Raw genomic sequence first — 19,174 nt, 5'->3', positions numbered from 1 at the left:
GTTTTATCTTTACAATGTGTACGAGTATGCCACTGACATATTTTCTGAAAACATATTTTATCACTAGGCCATATTTAACTTTATAACAATAAAATTCAGGGTTCAACTCCTGTGGTTACTACGACGCAGATAGCCTGTCGTGGAGATTTTCTCTTAACAATAAACAAAGGTTAAACCTAAAACTGACAGTAAGTGATACGCTTACGTGTATTTTGTTATGTACGTAGATTACACGAAGTATGAGAAATCCTATACCTTCCTACAATAGTAGATGTAGTGCGATAGATATATAATATAAACATATATATTAAATGTCTACTTTTCTGTGTAAAATTAAGAGAAATATTTTGAGAATGACAGTGTTCCTTAGCGTTCAAAAAGTCTATCACTTGGTTCTTAGCATCAAATGAAATATTTGACATTGTTATACTGTATTGTTGTTTTGTTCTTAGCTAAAGATATTTGGTATCTGTGAGTTGTAGTAATACTCTAATAAAATACACATTTAGTTATAATTTTGTAGGTTTAAGAACCAGTAATAAATGAAGTACCACGTCTTGTTTGTTACATAACAATATTGTTAATCACTGATTCCTATAAGTGTTCAACAGGGTTTATTAGTCGGAATGCAACAGCTTGTGACTTTGAGATGTCTGTATTTTTATAAACTTGGAACACTAATTTTGTCATACTTTGAAGTATTTTATGGAAGGGCACTTTCTAAGACAATATAGAACTTCTGTGGAGGATGAAAGTATGGATGAAGTGAGGACTCCAGAGAATGCAGCAAGAAGTTTGTTTTTTTCAATTATAAAACGTTTTCTGGCAATAGAGAGACTTATGCCTAAAATCACTATCAGTCTTTGAGATTGTGAAGTTGGTGGGCGCCTCGCTGAGATATTTTGGCGCCCATGACCAAATCTGTAATGGTTATTTCTCATGGTCTTGAGGTAGGTCAGCAGATAAGGGTCACAGTAGTAGTGTCGAGTAGCCTGCTTGTTTTCAAATCCAAGTGTCACAAGGTCATGCACTGGAAGAAGTTTGACATACTTGATTGCAACATTTTCAGGTGACATCGTGTTGAGACCCAGTGAGATTAAGAGTTGGTCAGAAGCTTTTCAGGCTGGCACTGACGAAGTTCCAAAACCACATAGTGGTCGAGGCCACAGTGGGAAGAAATGGCAAGGTGTTTTATATCATTTAGTATCATTAGAATAACAAAGATGTATTTATTGTGATACGTGCCTATCTAAACTTTTAGGGAAAAATCAAGGCATTTCTTGAACGTACTTGGCCTCTCAACTGCACGAAGGTATTTGAAGTTTATTACAGGTTCCTGGTAATGATATGAAACTAGTAACCCATTAAAGAAGATGGCAAAAAGAGGGTTTTGTGGATTATTTAAAGAAATTACCCGGGAAGAGATTCCTGAGCATATTTGCTACAGGTTCAGATGAGGTACTTATTGACAAGTTGTACAATTTGCACTGGGGAAGTGAAGCTTACCTATGAAACACCGTGTGAATCAGAGGAACTTTTCTTCTTTCAGTTTCGTTTACAATGTCGTTAGAAGTGGTTGTGTCACACTTTGTACTAGAACAAAGACAAAGCTTGTAACAGTGACAACTTAAAGTGTAAATTCATTCAGAAACGGTTTTAATAATCCATTACGGAATTTGCTCAAACAAGGTCTTAAAGATCCTTTATGGAACTCATAAAAATAAGGTCTTAAGAAACTGTTATGGAATTCACTTTAAGAAGGTCTTAAGGAATCATTACGGAGCTCACTCAAGAAGGTCTTAAGGAACCATTATGGAATTCACTTAAGAATGTTTTAAGGAACCATTACGGAATCCCCTCAAAGATAGCCTTAGAAGTCCATTACAGCATCAAGACATAAAAGAAATGTTGACTACAAGCCTCCCCACCTCTCAAATAACTCATGTTGTCATGGTGCAACTGCTGTGGTTCTCAATGGGCAAGCAGGTTTTCTTTAATCATCTTGTTTTGGCTGTAGCAATATAGCGTCCATAATTTCTTTTAGAAAAGTGACAAAAACATACGAGTGAAGAAGCACCTGCTATATCTGTTACTTACCTTACTGTTGACTTTCCATATCATGCCAACCACCACAAATATGAATACTGGATGCAAGTATAATACAGACCAACACTGCAACAGATAAGGGAAGGTTGTCGAAACGTTATGTCTGCAGATACTCCAGCTAGTTTAAACTACCAGGGTCCAGGAAGGTTGTCGAAAGTTATGGCTGAAGATACTCCAGCTAGTTTAAATTACCAGGGTATGAGTTGAATCTGGCTACCATCTTGGGTAAAAGCAGCAATCAGCATGCATGCAACATTATTGCGGCTGATTTAGAGAACTACAGACTGCGTAATACATATGATATACCAACAACAATACATAAATATGAAGATGATTTATTTTGTGGATACAGGAATAGCAAAAATATTAATCAGTCTTGTCACGAATCAAGTGTTGCATGAAAAGCAACCACTTTATCCACCTCAATCAACCTTCATTTTGATGAATGGTAACAAGTTGGACATGAGTTGAAAGTTGTGTCTCTCTTTTTGGTGCTTTTGAACGTAATTGCTCTGGATAATTCACTGTTATGTTATTTTAAAAATTGTCAGCCATTTTTGCTTGTTAGAGCCAACCAAACTGGTGTGTGTATGCACATTGATTGTTTGTTTTGAATTTCGCACAAAGCTACTCGAGGGCTATCTGTGCTAGCCGTCCCTAATTTAGTAGTGTAAGACTAGAGGGAAGGCAGCTAGTCATCACCACCCACCGCCAATTCTTGGACTACTCTTTTACCAACGAATAGTGGGATTGACCGTCACATTATAACGCCCCCACGGCTGAAAGGGCGAGCATGTTTGGCGCGACGGGGATGCGAACCCGCGATCCTCAGATTACGAGTCGCACGCCTTAACACGCCGGGCCCCATGCACATTGAAAAGGTTATCGAAATTCGTCATATTGTGCAAGTGATATTCTGTGGTGTACTATAGATATGGTCTCGTTCATTGTTGCTGTCTATACGATGCATTAAGCACACATGCTTTTAAGGATCCACATGTTCAAACAATGATCCATTTGAACACAGGTGTTGTACCAATGTTAAACTGCAATTACAGATATTTGGTTGGAATACACATCTGTCTGAAATATATGTAATAATTTTAACTTAAATAAAATGCTAGAATTTTGTGAACTTTTAATTCAGTCTGCTGATGTACTTTTGAAATAATATGACTTATAAGTTGCAGCAGTAATCATATAGGTATATCTGATGTGCATTCCATAAATCAACCATCATACAGACCTTCATGGAGTACCAGTGATATATCCACTGCCTAAAATTAATGGATATTAAATTTTTACGAGAGTATGTGATCGTCTCCAATTGAGTTTTGAGAAATAATGAAATAATATCAATATTCTTGTGGAATTCAAACAGATTATTATGGTAATGCTCATAAACGTCTTTCCTTTATTGTGCATGAGTTAATGTCTTGATCTATTAGAAGGCAACTCCATGCTCGAATCAATGTCTGGATATATTAGTTAACACTAGTTGGCTCTAATCAGTGTCTTGATCTATTAGAAGGCACTTGTACTGGACTACACTTGTAGCCTTTGTATCTATAACTTAGTTACTGACATGTTGAACGAGAGATGTAAGCAGACCTAAGATTGCTGATGAATCTTACAAAGAAAACATAATTGAAAGGATGTTGCATTTATGGGCATGACATCACATCTTTCATATTTTAAACTACAGTTGAGAAGTGATAATGGTATTCCAGTGTATTATGGATGAAGTCTTAAATTTGATACCTAGCAAGTACACACAGGAGTGGAGTTTCTCGGGTAAATATGGAATGAGCCTATGAAAATTGTCATGTTAAGGACTATCTCCTTCTTTCTAGTAAGTGAGAAAACCACAGATTTCTTGGTTTTTGTGTCATATTGCTTACAATATCACAACAGTTAGTAAGATCGTTTGTGTCATATTACTCACAATATCACAACAGTTAGTAAGATCGTTTGTGTCATATTACTTACAATATCACAACAGTTAGTAAGATCGATGTATATTTTAGCTATACATCAGTTGTGAAACAATATTTGTATGGTCGAGAATTCACCATTCAAATGTACCATGTTTTCAGAACTTGGAAGGTATGATTGCACTTTGGATATCATTGCTGCAAGAGTACAACTTCGTTGCATTACACTGATCAGGTCAGCAGCACGTAAATGTTAATAAATAATTTCACCAGCCAATGAAATTATGTCCATTTAGTGATTGCTCACGTCCTGAATGCGTGAAATGGCTCCAATCATTCCAACAGCAGTGCGACAATGAACGAAACTGTCAGTCGTCATTCTACATTTGGATGACTAACAAAACATTTCAGGAAGAGCAACTGAAGGACTGAGACCTAGTTTGATCACTACTTACCACTGCACCCACTTATCACAGACAGGCATGACCAGGTGGTTAAGGCACTCGTAATCCGAGGGTCACGGGTTCGAATCTCCGTCACACCAAACATGCTTGCTTTTTCAGCCGTGGGGCCGTTATAATGTGACAATCAATCCCACTATTCGTTTGTAATAGAGTATTCCAAGAGTTGGCGGTGGGTGGTGATGACTAGTTGCCTTCCCTCTAGTCTTACACTGCTAAATTAGTGACAGCTAGCACAGATAGCCCTTGTGTAGCTTTGCGCGAAATTCAAAACAAAACAAACGAAACCACGTACGACTGCAGGATGTGTTATGTCATCATTTCGAACACCAAGTTGTTGAAGCCAACCTGTAAGAACCAAGTGTCTACAAGATCTCTAGTAGGAAATGCTTCAGCCCTTGCATCTTGAGGAAAGCAGTTTTCTGGCCACACCTACATCAAACTCTTGACCAATGGTTTAGACATTATACCACGTACTCTATTCAGAGGGAAAACTAGCTGTACTAAGGAAAACTCCGATAAAGAAAGATAGAGAACCTCCTTGCAGGATAAAGCTAGTTCTTCCCAAAACTAAGTGAGGAACTTGCTGTGTTTTGGTTGTTATCGACCACTTCTTAAGAAACTTCTTTCCTTGTGACTAAATGCTATGTAACAACGCATTCACTCACTAGATTACAAACTAAACGTAATTACTCTGCGACATTAAACATGTTGTAAGTTTGATTATCTTTAAAAAACGCGAAGTTCAATGTTTTGGCGAATCTTCATACGTTTTAAAAGACAACATGAATATTCATAGATATTAAACGAAAAAGAAATACTAAGTTTCTTCTATTATTTTTTGAGAACTTTTGGAAATTTCCACATACACCTTAAGGAATTCGTAGATTATAGAAAGTTAAATATAAATGTTTACACACTAAAGTTGTGAAAAAAGAACTCTGCTCTTTGAAAGCGTTCGCTACGATTGAAAGTCTCAGAGGTTACGTTACTCTAAAAGGTTATTAAAGTTGCCTTCATTCAGTCAAAATGTCGCCATTGAATTTATTGACCAATATAGATTAGCTTTTGTTTATTATTTGCCTTAAATTAAACCAAAACAACAACACGTAGTTAACAAAGTTTACTTTGTAATTCTGTAAATCGACAGAAACGTAACCCTATGGCCGGCTGTTCCAGAGATGCCGACCATTACGATTTCAGCGTATGCATTACGATTTTGGTATATACATTACGACTATACGCTCGTACAGACAAATATTACGACTTGTTGCAACTCCCAAATTATTATATATTATATAGGCCTATACAATAAAGTGATAAATTGTTCTCCCAGGGCTTGAAAGGGGTGAAAAGAAAATTTCTAGTGAGATACAAATTAATTTTGATAATAAATAAAAGACATAGTCCAAATGTATGCAGTCAAATGGACAATGTTGTTATAACTCCCAACCATCCAGAAACATTCTCATGAAAGCAAAGGCTGTAAAACAGGGGTGTGCAACATTTTTCGTCGGTGGGCCATATAACCAACTTCATCAATCAAGCGGGGCCACTTAAAAAACAAGCTTATTCGTGTACATGCACAATAAATTAAAAAAAATTCTCAAAATGCAAGCAATAATATTTTATATTTTTGCATGAGTGATCATTTTAGTGCGACACTTGAAATTTAGAGTTCTTGCAGAGCTTGTCAATATCAGCTTTGACAGAAGTGGTTGCCACTCTTAACTGACTGGTCAAATGTTCATCAGTCAGCTGACTTCTACATTTGGTTTTGATGAGCTTCATTTTGGAGAAAAATTGCTCACAGCAGTAGGTGCTACCAAAAAGGGAGGCAATTCTTTGTGCATGACGGGACAAATTGGGAAACTTTTCACGTACACAGAGTTTGTAAAAGTCTAGCAAACTGTTTTCAGAGAATTTCCTTTTAGTGTCCATGTCAGCCTGCAGTTCAATGAGTTCCATTTGGCAATCATCAGGACTGTCTTCCACTGCCAAATCAAAAGGTTGAGCGAACAATTTCAATCTAATTTCAGTTTGTCTGAAATCTGGAAATCTGTTTGCAAACTCATCACGCAGCTTTTGTACACTGGTTCCATATTTGGTGCAATCCAGATTAGGAAATTCCAGTTTCCTGGTTGCAAGACATGTAAAATGGGTCAATATGGCTCTTCTCAACTGAACCTGGAAAAGTTCCAATTTCTTCTCAAAAGCACAAATATGCTCAAACAACTTATTCACAAGTTGACTTTTCCCTTGTAGTTTTAAGTTTAAATCAGACAGATGCTGTGTAATGTCTGTGAGGAATGCTAAGTCATTCAGCCAGTTCTCATTGCTCAAGAAGTCCACATTCTGACGTTTGCTCTCCATGAAGAACTTAATCTCCTCTCGCAGATTCCAGAATCTCTTCAAAGTAGCAGCTCTACTAAGCCAACGTACAGCAGAGAAGTACAAAACATCTGAATACTCACTGTCCAGCTCATCTAAAAAGTTTTAAATTGTCGATGATTTAATCCTCGTGTTCGAATATAATTTACGCATTGGACGACATTTTTCATGACTTCTGCAAAATCCAGAACTTTGGTGCACAAGCTCTCTTGGTGAATAATGCAATGGCTTACAACTACGTCTTGTGCTCCAATTGCAGTTAGAAATTTCTTGGTGAATCCATTTGTCCTACCTGTCATGGAAGGAGCACCATCTGTTGTAACACCACATAATTTATAAGGATTCAGTTCAAACTTTTCTACAACCTTAAGCACTTGTTCACAAATATCCTGTCCTGTGGTTGTGGAGGAAAGGCTTGCCATATCTAAAAACTCTTCGAAAACATCAAAGCCTGCAGTAACAGCTCTGATGAAAATGACAAGTTGGGATGTGTCATTGATATCAGTGCTTTCATCCAAAGCCAGACTGAAAGCTTCACACGAATTCAATCTCTCTTTCAAAGTTTCTTTGATGTCCTCTGAAAGATATTTTGTCCTGCGTGAGACAGTAAAGCGGGAAAGGCTAGTTTGCTCCACCAAATATTTTTTCTCTGGACATGCATATTCTGTGAATATTGTTAAACAATTTTAATAAATTCTCCATCACTGAAAGGCTTTCCTTTTCTGCCATACATTCACAAAGCTTAAAACTCAGTTTTGTCACCAGTTCTGAATTTTTCTTGAAAGTGGTAAAACACCTTGTTGCTTTTCAATGGATGTTTTAAATGTTCAATTTTGTCCTTTCGTGCCTGACCAACAATTTCATCAAACTGGGAGGAGTGCTTAGTTGCGTAATGTCGCTTAATATTGTACTCTTTCATGACTGCAATTGTAGTTTGACAGACGAGGCAGACAACACCTTGATTATGTGGGACAACAAGATATTTTGTGCACCATTCACTGTTGAATAACCTTCCCTCATCATCAATTTTTCGTTTCTTAACTGCTGACATTTTACTAGCCCTGAAATCAAAACAAAAATTATTCTCACGAAAATAGCAAAGTAGAAAAAACATAGAATTTATTTACACATGGAACCTCTTATGGACAGAAACACATGTTTCTAAATTGGCATCCCGATCATAGCCTTCCGGTACTTAAATTAATTGAGAATAGCAAAATACAGTGTGACCTCGCCTATTCGCGGTTCGCCATTCGCGGCCCCGCATATTCGCGGGTTATGCGCGAACTGCGATTTTGTAGGTCACAGAGACTGAAAGGGCTTTTCGAGGAGATTTCTGTTGTATTTACTCAATCAAGCCGTTTTTTCAATTGTCGTCTTCACCAAACAAGATTGGACTGCTATTGGCTGACTGCCTCAGCTTCCCCAACAACGCAAACGGCAAAGCACAGCCCGGTAACGCACGGTACAATTTAGTGAAATACATAACAGTATGCAATATTGCTACATTATTACTGCATCAATGAGTATAAGTATCATTAGTGTTTGGGAAGCATTTCATATAGTATATAATCGCATACATATACGTTTTAAAACTGCGTCCAATATTCGCGGTTTTTCGCTATTCGCGGGAGGGTAAAGAACGTAACCCCCGCGAATAACGAGGTCACACTGTACATAGAATCAGATGCATCTGAAAGCAAAAATTTTAATAAATTCAGTAAAGTCACAACAATATGCTAAATAATAATCAATTTACCTTCAATCTCTTGTAGTAACTGTAAAAGGTAATAAAATTTTCACCAATAATGAATGACGGACAGCAGAGGTTAGGGAAAATTGTCGCCAGCGGGCGAAGGCGAGGTTCAGGACATGACGTTGAGTCGTAGACAATAGTGCTAGTGCACGTCACCTATTCATGCCCTAAGGAGGCCGACCAATCGAATTCGGCCTGCTCCTCTCTAGCAAAGATAATTTTAGAAGTTTGTCGAGTCGAAGCCTGGGAATCCCGTAGGATCGATGCTTTTAAAAATATTCCATTTGCGTTGGATTACAGATCAGGCCACATGGTTAGATTACAACAACTAGGGCCACACTAAATGGCTTGGCGGACCGGGTTGTAGCCCGCGGGCCGCCTGTTGCACACCCCTGCTGTAAAACTATTACAATAAGTTTCATAAAAATGATATAAACTAGTCCTTCCACAAAAACCTTTTCTGCATGTTTATGCATGTTTAATGTTGTTTTACCAGTATGTTTGTTACCCTGAACTAAATAAAAGACATAATTGCAAAATAATTAAAAAAAATTATTTATTAAATATGCAAAACACAGTCATAAATGAACAATATATAGCAGTAATAAATAATAATAGTTATAATAATAATATAATAATAAACAGCTTAGAGACATTGGTCACGCCGAGTAGCCACAAATGATAAAGGGCTCTGTCTACAATCATTACGCTCAGTCATTTGAAATAGTTGGCATCCCTGCTGTTCGGTCAGGATTTTGACGAGCTGAATTCGCGGCGCTTTTCTATCACGAAATTGCACCTAATATTTTCTAACTTCATCTTGATGTACTTCTGGATTTTGTTCTGAGCTTCTTCTCAGCGGATCTTACTTTATAACTTCATGAACAAACTTATCACTTTCTTACTTTTTATTTCTGTGAAGTTTATTCTGAAATATCACAATGATTCTCCGCTAGGAGGACTCACTTTCAAATTTTGCATTATACTCACTTTACCACTATTTTAGGAGTTTTATTGAAAACTAATTTCTTTAATAAGAATAAATGTATAAAATTGATGTACATTATTAAAAAGGAAAGAAATACCATTTCTCCGTTAAAGAAGTAATTTAGGAAATATATATATATACATGTATTGTCGTGGCGATCCCTAGAGGTTGAGGATGATGGTCCTCCAAGTTCATACATGGGTCCGGAGATGGCTAATAAAGCCAATCCTTGCTGCACAGGTCTTCTGGCAGTGAGGACAAGTCAGTTCAGAGGGGAAGAGAGATTTCAGTTGTAGCAAGCGTTGTTTTCTTTTCCCTCGCTTCTCTTCAAAATGTTGTCTTCTTGATGACTCAAAGAATTCTGCTCCCTGATGGATTAGGGATCTCCAGGTGGTCTGGTTTATTAATATCGATGTTGCAGATCTTGAGTGTTGTCTTTAGGCCATACTGAGGTTGGTTTTGTATTCCTCCCATTTGATCTTCAAGATATTCCGGAGGTACCTTTGGGGATAGTTTTCCAGCTGATTCAGGTGTCGACAATATGTGACCCATGTTTCAGATAACAACTGCCTTGTATACGAATAATACGTGTATATAATAAGGCCACATTCGTTTTTAATTTTAGTGAGGGCTTATTTTATAATAGGCCTGGCATGGCCAGGTGGGTTAAGGCGTTCGACTTGTAATGTGAAGGTCGCGGGTTCGAATATCCGTCGCATCAGATATGCTCGCTCTTTTAGCCGTGGGGGCGTTATAATGTGTCGGTCAATCCAACTATTTGTTGGTAAAAGAGTAGCCCAAGAGTTGGCGGTGGGTAGTGATGACTAGCTGCCTTCCCTCTATACTTACACTGCTAAATTAGAGACGACTAGCGCAGATAGCCCTTGAGTTGCTTTGCGCGAAATTTAAAAAAAAAATTATAACATTTTATATTTGGGTGCTATCATATTCGCCTAGTTCTAAAAAAACATACAAAAAAAAACGTGGACACATACACCAAATATTTCTTTCATAAGAGACCCAACTGTATAGAAACTTTGTTAGACTTTCCATCTAATTTCATATTGATAGAAATCTTGAAAACAGTATGCTTTTCTTTACATATTAATACCTTAATGTATTTTTATTACACTTTTAATGTTTATTCTGTTAAGAAAAAAAAAGCATAATTTTCTAGCCTTTGTTATAAACATGATTTTATTTAGCCTGTCCAATGGGCAGGCATTCAAACTATTTCTTTATATAGATCCTTTGTTGGGAATTTAATCTATTGTACATATACATACGATCTCAGTAAATTAAAGCATTACTGTTATTGTAATTAACATCATGTTTCACATAAGTCGCTGTTGGACATGACAAAACTAAATTTTTGACTGCACGGCATTGGAGTTGGTGTTCGATATTTGACAAGTTCTGGTAGTTAATACATTTGAATTTTTGCTTCTATAAGATTTTTATTGGCATGCAGTTGTAGGTGTAGAAGTGAATGTAATGAAACTCTAATAGTTTTAATTAATGGGTTGTTGTATCATAAATACTGTTATGATAATAACACAAATGTATTATTATTTTGTGATTTTATACATGTATTAATTTGTTATAGCTAATAGCAAGCCAAAACAAAGATAAAATTAAAAACGCTGCACTAATTAAAAGGATCGTAGGCTATAATGTGAGATAAGATTGTACCCTGGGATTCTTTCAATTATTACAGTTTTTTTTTTTTTTTGGCTTGTTTTTGGTTTTAACAAACTAACATAATTTGTCAGAGGTTTGGATTTGCTGTTTTTAATGGAGTCAATCATTTTTATTTTGTTTTAATTTATATTAAAATAGGTGTGTTTTAATTTACTTAACTCTATCAGTATTAATTTTCTCTAGAAATATATTAAACATTAATTATAATAGTCCTTTGATGTGTGTGTGTATTTTTCTTATAGCAAAGCCACATTGGGCTTTCTGTTGAGGGTAATCAAACTGTTGATTTTAGCATTGTATATCCATAGACTTCCTGCTATACCAGCGTGGGACCCTTTGATGGTACGGTAGTAATTTTATGGATTTACAATGCAAAATTTCAATGTTTTATTTCTCTTGGTGGACACAGCAGATAGCCTGTTGTTGCTTTGCTGTCAATCATATATTCTTGTTTTATTATGAGTTCTGTATATGTGCAGGATTCAAATAATACATGGTCAAGGTGGCTGCTCGGTTGATTTGCTTTGAGATGTCTTTTTTTTTATCCTTCTTTGTAAAGATAATTCCTGTTCTTGTTTATGTCTGTTATTACCATAATGCTGGACATATTACAAGAATGTAGACAACAGCAGTAGATCAAGTAATATCTCAACATTACAATCTTTCGTAATGACAGAGGTTGGCCACATGTCCTGAGAATATGCTGTTATAAATATTAAGTATATGATACTATGATTTTTTTCTTAAGCTCAAGTCATGAACTTGGTAAAAGATGTATAATTCCTTTCTTTGTAAATAGTAATACACTTCTAAAAAGTAATCCACAAATGCAATGTCAAGTAATTCACGTAAAATGTCCTTATAAGTTGTTAGGTGAGTACAAAGAGTTAATTACATTGTAAGCATGCTTTTCTTCTGAAACACATTTTGATTCTGTTTTTGAGTATAAATAAAGATTATTTTCACTAGCTGCTGTGTCTAGGTCTCTTATTTTTTTCAAATCCAAATTCAGAAAACTCAGAATTACTTCTTAATATATATCTTGTTGAACATCGTATCTAATTGATCTTAACTAAGTTTTGTTTTATGTGGATATGCCACAATTCCATGAAACAGCAGATAACTTTCATGCCTGAATCTTGTTACAGAGGTGACATCTAGGGTTAAAATGGCACAAAGCCTTGACCAGATATACGTATTATGTTCTATATTAGAATTTGAGAAAATGTAAAGTTCTTCTTAAGTATGAAATATATATAAATATATACCTTAGAAATATGAATTATATACTTTAAGAGAATAAGATTTGTGTCATATAAATACCACCTACACATGCCCATTAATAGAGGTGGATGGTACATTAGGTGATGAACATCTGAAGACAGTTTTTATCTTATATACAGACATGTTACATATTGCTTGTCAAATTGACTGTTAGCTTTGGTATAACAATATCCATACATATATTTAACTATATATATGTATACTCAAGTACATATAGATTTAGTTAATTCATATTTAGTTTAAATTAATAGGTAGAAGTATTGTAATATTTACAGCTAGAGATGATATTTGGCAGTGTTTATTTGTTATTAATTACATATTTCCATAACTTGTGAGTTGGCTTATGCTGTTAACCAACATGCATACTGATATTACCATAAAGAAACGTATAACATAACAGTATAGTTTTATTTTTCAAGGCTATACAAGTACAATATTCGTTATTGTGGAGTAACTTATGAATAATCATATAGAGGTTCCATTCTTCAGAACATATGTTTAACCAATATGTCTGGTTGAGGTAGTGAATAGTATAATGTGTTTAACTGCTATTATCAAATTGATAAATACTAAAACTTAAATGCTTAATATCTTTTTTTTTTAGGTGGGAATTAGTAAAGATAGACTACAGTTAACTCCACAGTTGATATACGTGACATGCACTTGATTTTCAATACACTTTACTGTTGGTAAAACACGTACTGCAGTCTAAAAAGTTATATTTTGGTTTTCAGAAGAAAAATCATTATACTTTCTTGGAATGAGTAATGAATGTTGTTTTTGTTATGTTATTTTTTCTTTATCTATTACTTCTGAAGACAGACACTTTCAACATGTGACAGAAAACAAGATTGTGGAAAACATGACTGACAAAATGTTTTGTAACGTAGAGGGCACAGTAATACTAAGAACTTCTGTACGAAAAAAATAGATTGTTATTAAAATTTAATTTTTTTTTTGTGCTGTTGAAAAATGTTGTTTGATGGCTCATCCTGATAAGTTCTTTCACCAGGTAGCAGTAGAGAACAGTGTGGAGAAAACATTGTGTTGTTGCTGGTGCACCTCGGGGCCCATATCTATGTATGCACGCACTGATAGGAAAGGCTATTGTCCAGGTGAGACGTTATTTAGTGTCCAGTAATATTGCTCTATAAATAAAATTTAAATGAGAATGTACGTTAAATTTTATGTGTATTTCATTCTTTATTATTAGTTAATTATAATTATGAAAGTTTTCTCTTCTAATATCTAGTTCATTTTATGGTTGTATATTTATTTTTATTTGGCGTGTTTTTGTAATTGCTTCCTAGTGTACCTTATTTTTATTGTACTGTTTGTTCTGAAGGGGAGTCAATAGCCATCACTGCAGACTTTGAAAATCTTTCCTCACGAACCGTCATTCCTCATGCAACCCTCCACCAGACCCAGACATTTGCAGCTGGTGGAAAGTCTCGCTTTCGACACTGCAAGTTCACCATCATCACAGGGTTAGCCATCCAGCCAGGAAGAACAGCTAACTGGGATTTTCAACTGTTAAAAATTCCTGCTGTTTCACCATCCATCATTAATAGCTGCTTGATAAGAGTTGATTATGCTGTTAGAGTAAGTTGGTAATAATGGTGATTGACTTACTTAATCTGACTCCTTAGGACTTAACATTAAAGAACAGCAAATAACCCTTACATCAGTCTGATCTGTTCTGCCCACTAAATTAAATTAAACCTTTAAGAAAAACAAATAAACAACTTATGATTCAAATATTTATAATGCTTTTCCTTAAACTTTCTTAAATGAATTGCATCCACCACATCTGAAGACAATTCATCCAGAGACCAACTATTCTATTAGAAACATAAAGCTGTTTCACCTGAATGTGACTTTTCCAGTATTTATATTTGTGTCCTACCATTCTTATTGTTAACTCTGGTTCTTTTTTCTTTCCAAGAAGAAAACAAGTTAATAGATCTTAACCTCTCCTCATCAGATAACATTCAAATTGTGACATCTCAATACCTTGCATACCTTGATACCTTGCATTTATAACAGTTAAATACCATCTTATAGCATCCAACTCATCAAATAATGAAAATCCTTTAGTAAATTATTAGCATCCTCCTAAGAGCCAGCAATGTCCAAAACTTTTAATTTCATCAATAAACTTGTTACTTATTGACCATTCCTTCATGTGAGTGACTGATGAAACCAGAGACCAAAGGTTGAAACACTGAGCTCTGAGATATCCCACTCATTACATTAATTCAGTTTGAATGAACTATATATTTAACTTTCTGCTATTTTCCATCAGGCTAATTTCATATTCAGTGAGCAAACTTATCTACCACACATACAAAAATAACCTTTTATTAAACCTGTTATGTTGCATCTTGTCAAATGCTTTTTCAATATACCACATCCACACTTGCACCTACATAAACAGTACCCTCTTCAAAAAATGTCAAAAGATTGGTATGGCAAGGTTTTTCCTCTAATGTAACCTTGCTAACTGTCCAACAAGTTTTAAAACGTTGTCAAATGACTTTGCAGCATTCTTTATCAGACATTTCAAAACTTTCCAACAACTAATGTAAGATAATTACTGGGACAATGTTTATCACCTCCTTTAAAAAGAGGAGTAACATTAGTCAATTTCTGACAACTATTCAAGGAATTAGAAAAAAATAATATGAAGTAGCTCACGTATTTCAAAACCCTTTAGTAAACATTACCTGTATCAGTACTTTATCAATTTGTAATCTTTACAATTTGTTCTTAACAAATTTATAATTAGTGTTATCATATTGTTTATTGTTGTTTTCATCTAGAAACCACTTAGGCTGAAGAATGTACCTTAAATCTTCATAAGTAAAATCTGAGGAAATAGCAAGATTTATAACCCACCTTTTCATAAACTTCAGATACAATACCTCATCCTGATGTTTCCTCAAGGGTCCTAACCTCATCCTGATGTTTTCTGTACCCTTAATGTATTTGAAGACATCTTTACTTTTAATTTTTACATCTTCAGTCAATGTTCTTCCATAGTTTTTTTCCCAATTTTTTTTTTCAGTTATCTTCATTTTCTGTAGTCCCAAGTTTCTCATTATTGCAGTGAATTTAGTTTATATGTATAATGCTTTACATTAATTTTATTTTTTATATACTTGTTTGTTTGTTATTAAGCACAAAGCTATACAAAGGGCTATCTGTGCTTTGCCTACTATGGGTTTTCAAACCCAGTTTCAGCAGTATAAGTCTGCAGACATCCCACTGTGCCTTTGGGAGCCATCCTGTGTGAGCTAATCTAGTTGTTTACTTGAAGTCACCATTTTATTTGTTTATAAGGAACATGCCTATCTCAAATATCTAAAAAGTATTTTAAATTTTTCCACAGTTGATTAGTATCTCCAACTAATTCAGTTGCTCAGTTAACAATGTAATTTAAACATGTAATTTTTAAAATTTGGAACCAAAGTATCAGTATTCCTGTTCTTCACATGCATGAAACATGAAATCTAATTCGGCAATGAACACTTGCATTCAGATGTTTTCAAGCCTATAAGTTATTTATGTATTAGATGTTATCAATGAACACTTGCACTCTACCCTCTCAACTGTTTATGTATCAGAAGTTATCAATGAACACTTGCACTCTACCCCCTCAACTGTTTATGTATCAGATGTTATCAATGAACACTTGCACTCTACCCTCTCAACTGTTTATGTATCAGAAGTTATCAATGAACACTTGCACTCTACCCCCTCAACTGTTTATGTATCAGATGTTATCAATGAACACTTGCACTCTACCCCCTCAACTGTTTATGTATTAGAAGTTATCAATGAACACTTGCACTCTACCCCCTCAACTGTTTATGTATTAGAAGTTATCAATGAACACTTGCACTCTACCCCCTCAACTGTTTATGTATTAGAAGTTATCAGTGAACACTTGCACTCTACCCCTCAACTGTTTATGTATCAGATGTTATCAATGAACACTTGCACTCTACCCCCTCAACTGTTTATGTATTAGAAGTTATAAATGAACACTTGCACTCTACCCTCAACTGTTTATGTATTAGTTATCAATGAACACTTGCACTCTACCCCTCAACTGTTTATGTATTAGAAGTTATCAATGAACACTTGCACTCTACCCCCTCAACTGTATATATTAGAAGTTATCAATAAGTCTAAAGTGATATTGTTCCAAGTAGGCTCCTTAAACAGTTGTTGAAGAAAACCATCTTGAATGGTTTCTAAAACTTGTTTCCCTCATGATTTGACTCTGGTATTTTCCATCCTCTGTGTGGATTCCTGTACATGGTGAGGGGACCTCTCAGGGAAGATTCTGTTTTTTCAATTTACCTCCTCAGGGATCTAAACATCCCCCCACGTGTTTGTCATGCATGGTGACCCGTGAAGGGGAGGAGAGGATCCTGGTGGTTGAGGGGTCTAACTTTAACACACTACTTTGGCCTTGAATTCCTGTAGACGGGCTGTCTTGGGGTAGCCCCCCTTGGGTCAATCGACTGGCTTATTTGGGCTAGGGTCCACCAAGTACCAGTGTTGGATGCTCTCAACAGGTGTTGTGAACATTGTAAATGATCCTGGGTTTGGTTATAGTGCTCACAAAACCCTGGCGTTGTTGCAGTGTCCTTGTTTAGCATTGCAGTGCGTCCCCTCGTAGGGCTCCATGGTGGGTGGGGTCAGTGGGCACTGAAATATTTCTTTTTTATTATGGATCCTCCAAATAAAAACTTAAATAATATAGTAAAAACAGTCCATAGGTAAACGACTACATCTTGAAGATTCTGAGCAGCAATTTTCAACATTTGTAACACCTGTTGTACCTCATTTTCTTATCTTACATTTTCTTTCAGACAAACCTTTAGGTCAAATATCTCTTTTTCACTCAGAAGGAACTAGAGGGACTTGTATTCAAAGGCGAGTGGGTATATCCCTGTTGAGGTTACACCTCATGCTACTTTGAATTCATCATGAAGAGTTACTGTTGAGAGGAATTTGAAGAACATCCCTGAGTTGGAGATTCTCGCTGGTTTTCCCACTCAAGGAGTTTCTGCAGTGAGGTGTATCTCCACATGCAAAGATGGAATTATGATGCTTACCAGTGTCCTCATTCTGACATTTACATCACCATCTCCACCTGCCACCATTAAGGCAGGTTATCTTAATTGCAGGGTACAACCATACATTTCAAATCTTCTCAGACGTTTCCAGTGTCAGCAATTTGGTGACTCAAAGGTGTCATGTAATGGTTTTTTGACGTGTACTCGTTGTTGTGGCAATGACCACGATGCTTGTGAGTGTGACTCTTATTGCGTCAATTGCAATGGCTCTCACCTGTCCTACTTTTGTTCTTGCCATAAATATTTGGAAGAAAAAGAGGTGCAGCTTTTAAAACAATTTATAACATTATTTACCCTGAGGCTCAAAAGTTGCTGCCCATCACTTCATCTTGGACTATGCTGCTGCATTTCGTTCCACTTCTAGAGTGGGAGTGCAGCAGATTTCAACTTCAACACCCATCTCTGTCCCTAACATACATTTCAACAAATCCCAATTTCCACTTCCTTTGGTTCCAGGTACCGGCCTTTCCTCAGATACATCTTATTCTATAACTCCAAGTTGCAAAACGATCATTTGTTCATGTCCTCAGTCGCTGGAATCCTTCTCCAACAGCAAAGACCTGTCCAATCGACCCAGGGCAGGATCCATGGAGATCGATAAACCTCCTTCGAATAAAGACAGTAAAGAAAAATACATGGTCGTAAACAGAAGGGTTCTCCACTCAATTTGCCTACACATAAATAAAAATGGCCACCTTGATACAATGGAACTGTTGAGGTTTACATTCTAATCTGGATGACATCAAAACACTGATTGCTTCCTATATCCTGTATGTCTTTCCTTACAGGAAACATTTCTGAAACCTACCAATACAGTCACCTTTCGGCATTTTTCTTTGTATAGAAATGACAAGCTGTGTGATGGACGAGTTCATGGAGGAGTGGCACTGTTGGTTGATCAGCATGTGCCCACCCTGTCTCTGTCACTCAACACACCCTTAGAAGCCGTAGCCATCCGTGTTTTCTTGGGTCATACCATCACTGTTTGTTCTCTCTACCTGTCACCTGGAGAGACATATGATCAATCAGACCTTGATGCTTTCATTGAACAGTTGCCATCTCCCTTTTTAATCCTGGAAGACTTTAGTGGACATCATCTCCTCTGGGGAAGTGCTGTTATTGATAAGAGGGATCGCTCTGTAGAGCGTATGCTCTCTGATCACAACCTTTCTCTTTTCAATGCTGGTTCTTCTACTTATTTTCATGCACCTAGTCAGTCCTTTACTGTTATTGGTCTCTCAGTTTGCTCCCCTTCATTATTCTTCCATTTTTCATGGAGGGTTTGACAATAATCCACGAGGCAGTGATAATTTTCCTATAACTTTGAGAGAGACTAGCCATGATCGATGCCATCTAACCCGCTTGCCCCAGTGGAAGCTGGATTAGGCAGACTGGTCCACTTT

The 19,174-nt window shown here is 36.1% G+C and overlaps 1 protein-coding gene across 1 annotated transcript in view; it reads left to right on the top strand.

The window, feature by feature from the left end:
• LOC143249933 (arrestin domain-containing protein 3-like) overlaps window positions 1-19,174 on the top strand; it is a 73,502-nt gene that overhangs the window by 37,367 nt on the left and 16,961 nt on the right. The window contains exons 4-5 of the mRNA XM_076500550.1: window positions 13,634-13,736; window positions 13,967-14,223. Of these exons, the coding sequence (XP_076356665.1) occupies window positions 13,634-13,736; window positions 13,967-14,223 (360 nt within the window). The remainder of the gene's footprint in view (window positions 1-13,633; window positions 13,737-13,966; window positions 14,224-19,174) is intronic.

The sequence above is a fragment of the Tachypleus tridentatus genome, chromosome 4, assembly GCF_004210375.1.
Source record: "Tachypleus tridentatus isolate NWPU-2018 chromosome 4, ASM421037v1, whole genome shotgun sequence".
Taxonomy (NCBI): Eukaryota; Metazoa; Arthropoda; class Merostomata; order Xiphosura; family Limulidae; genus Tachypleus; species Tachypleus tridentatus.
Note: the sequence above shows the minus strand (reverse complement) of the source record. Positions and strands in the feature narration are given on the sequence as shown.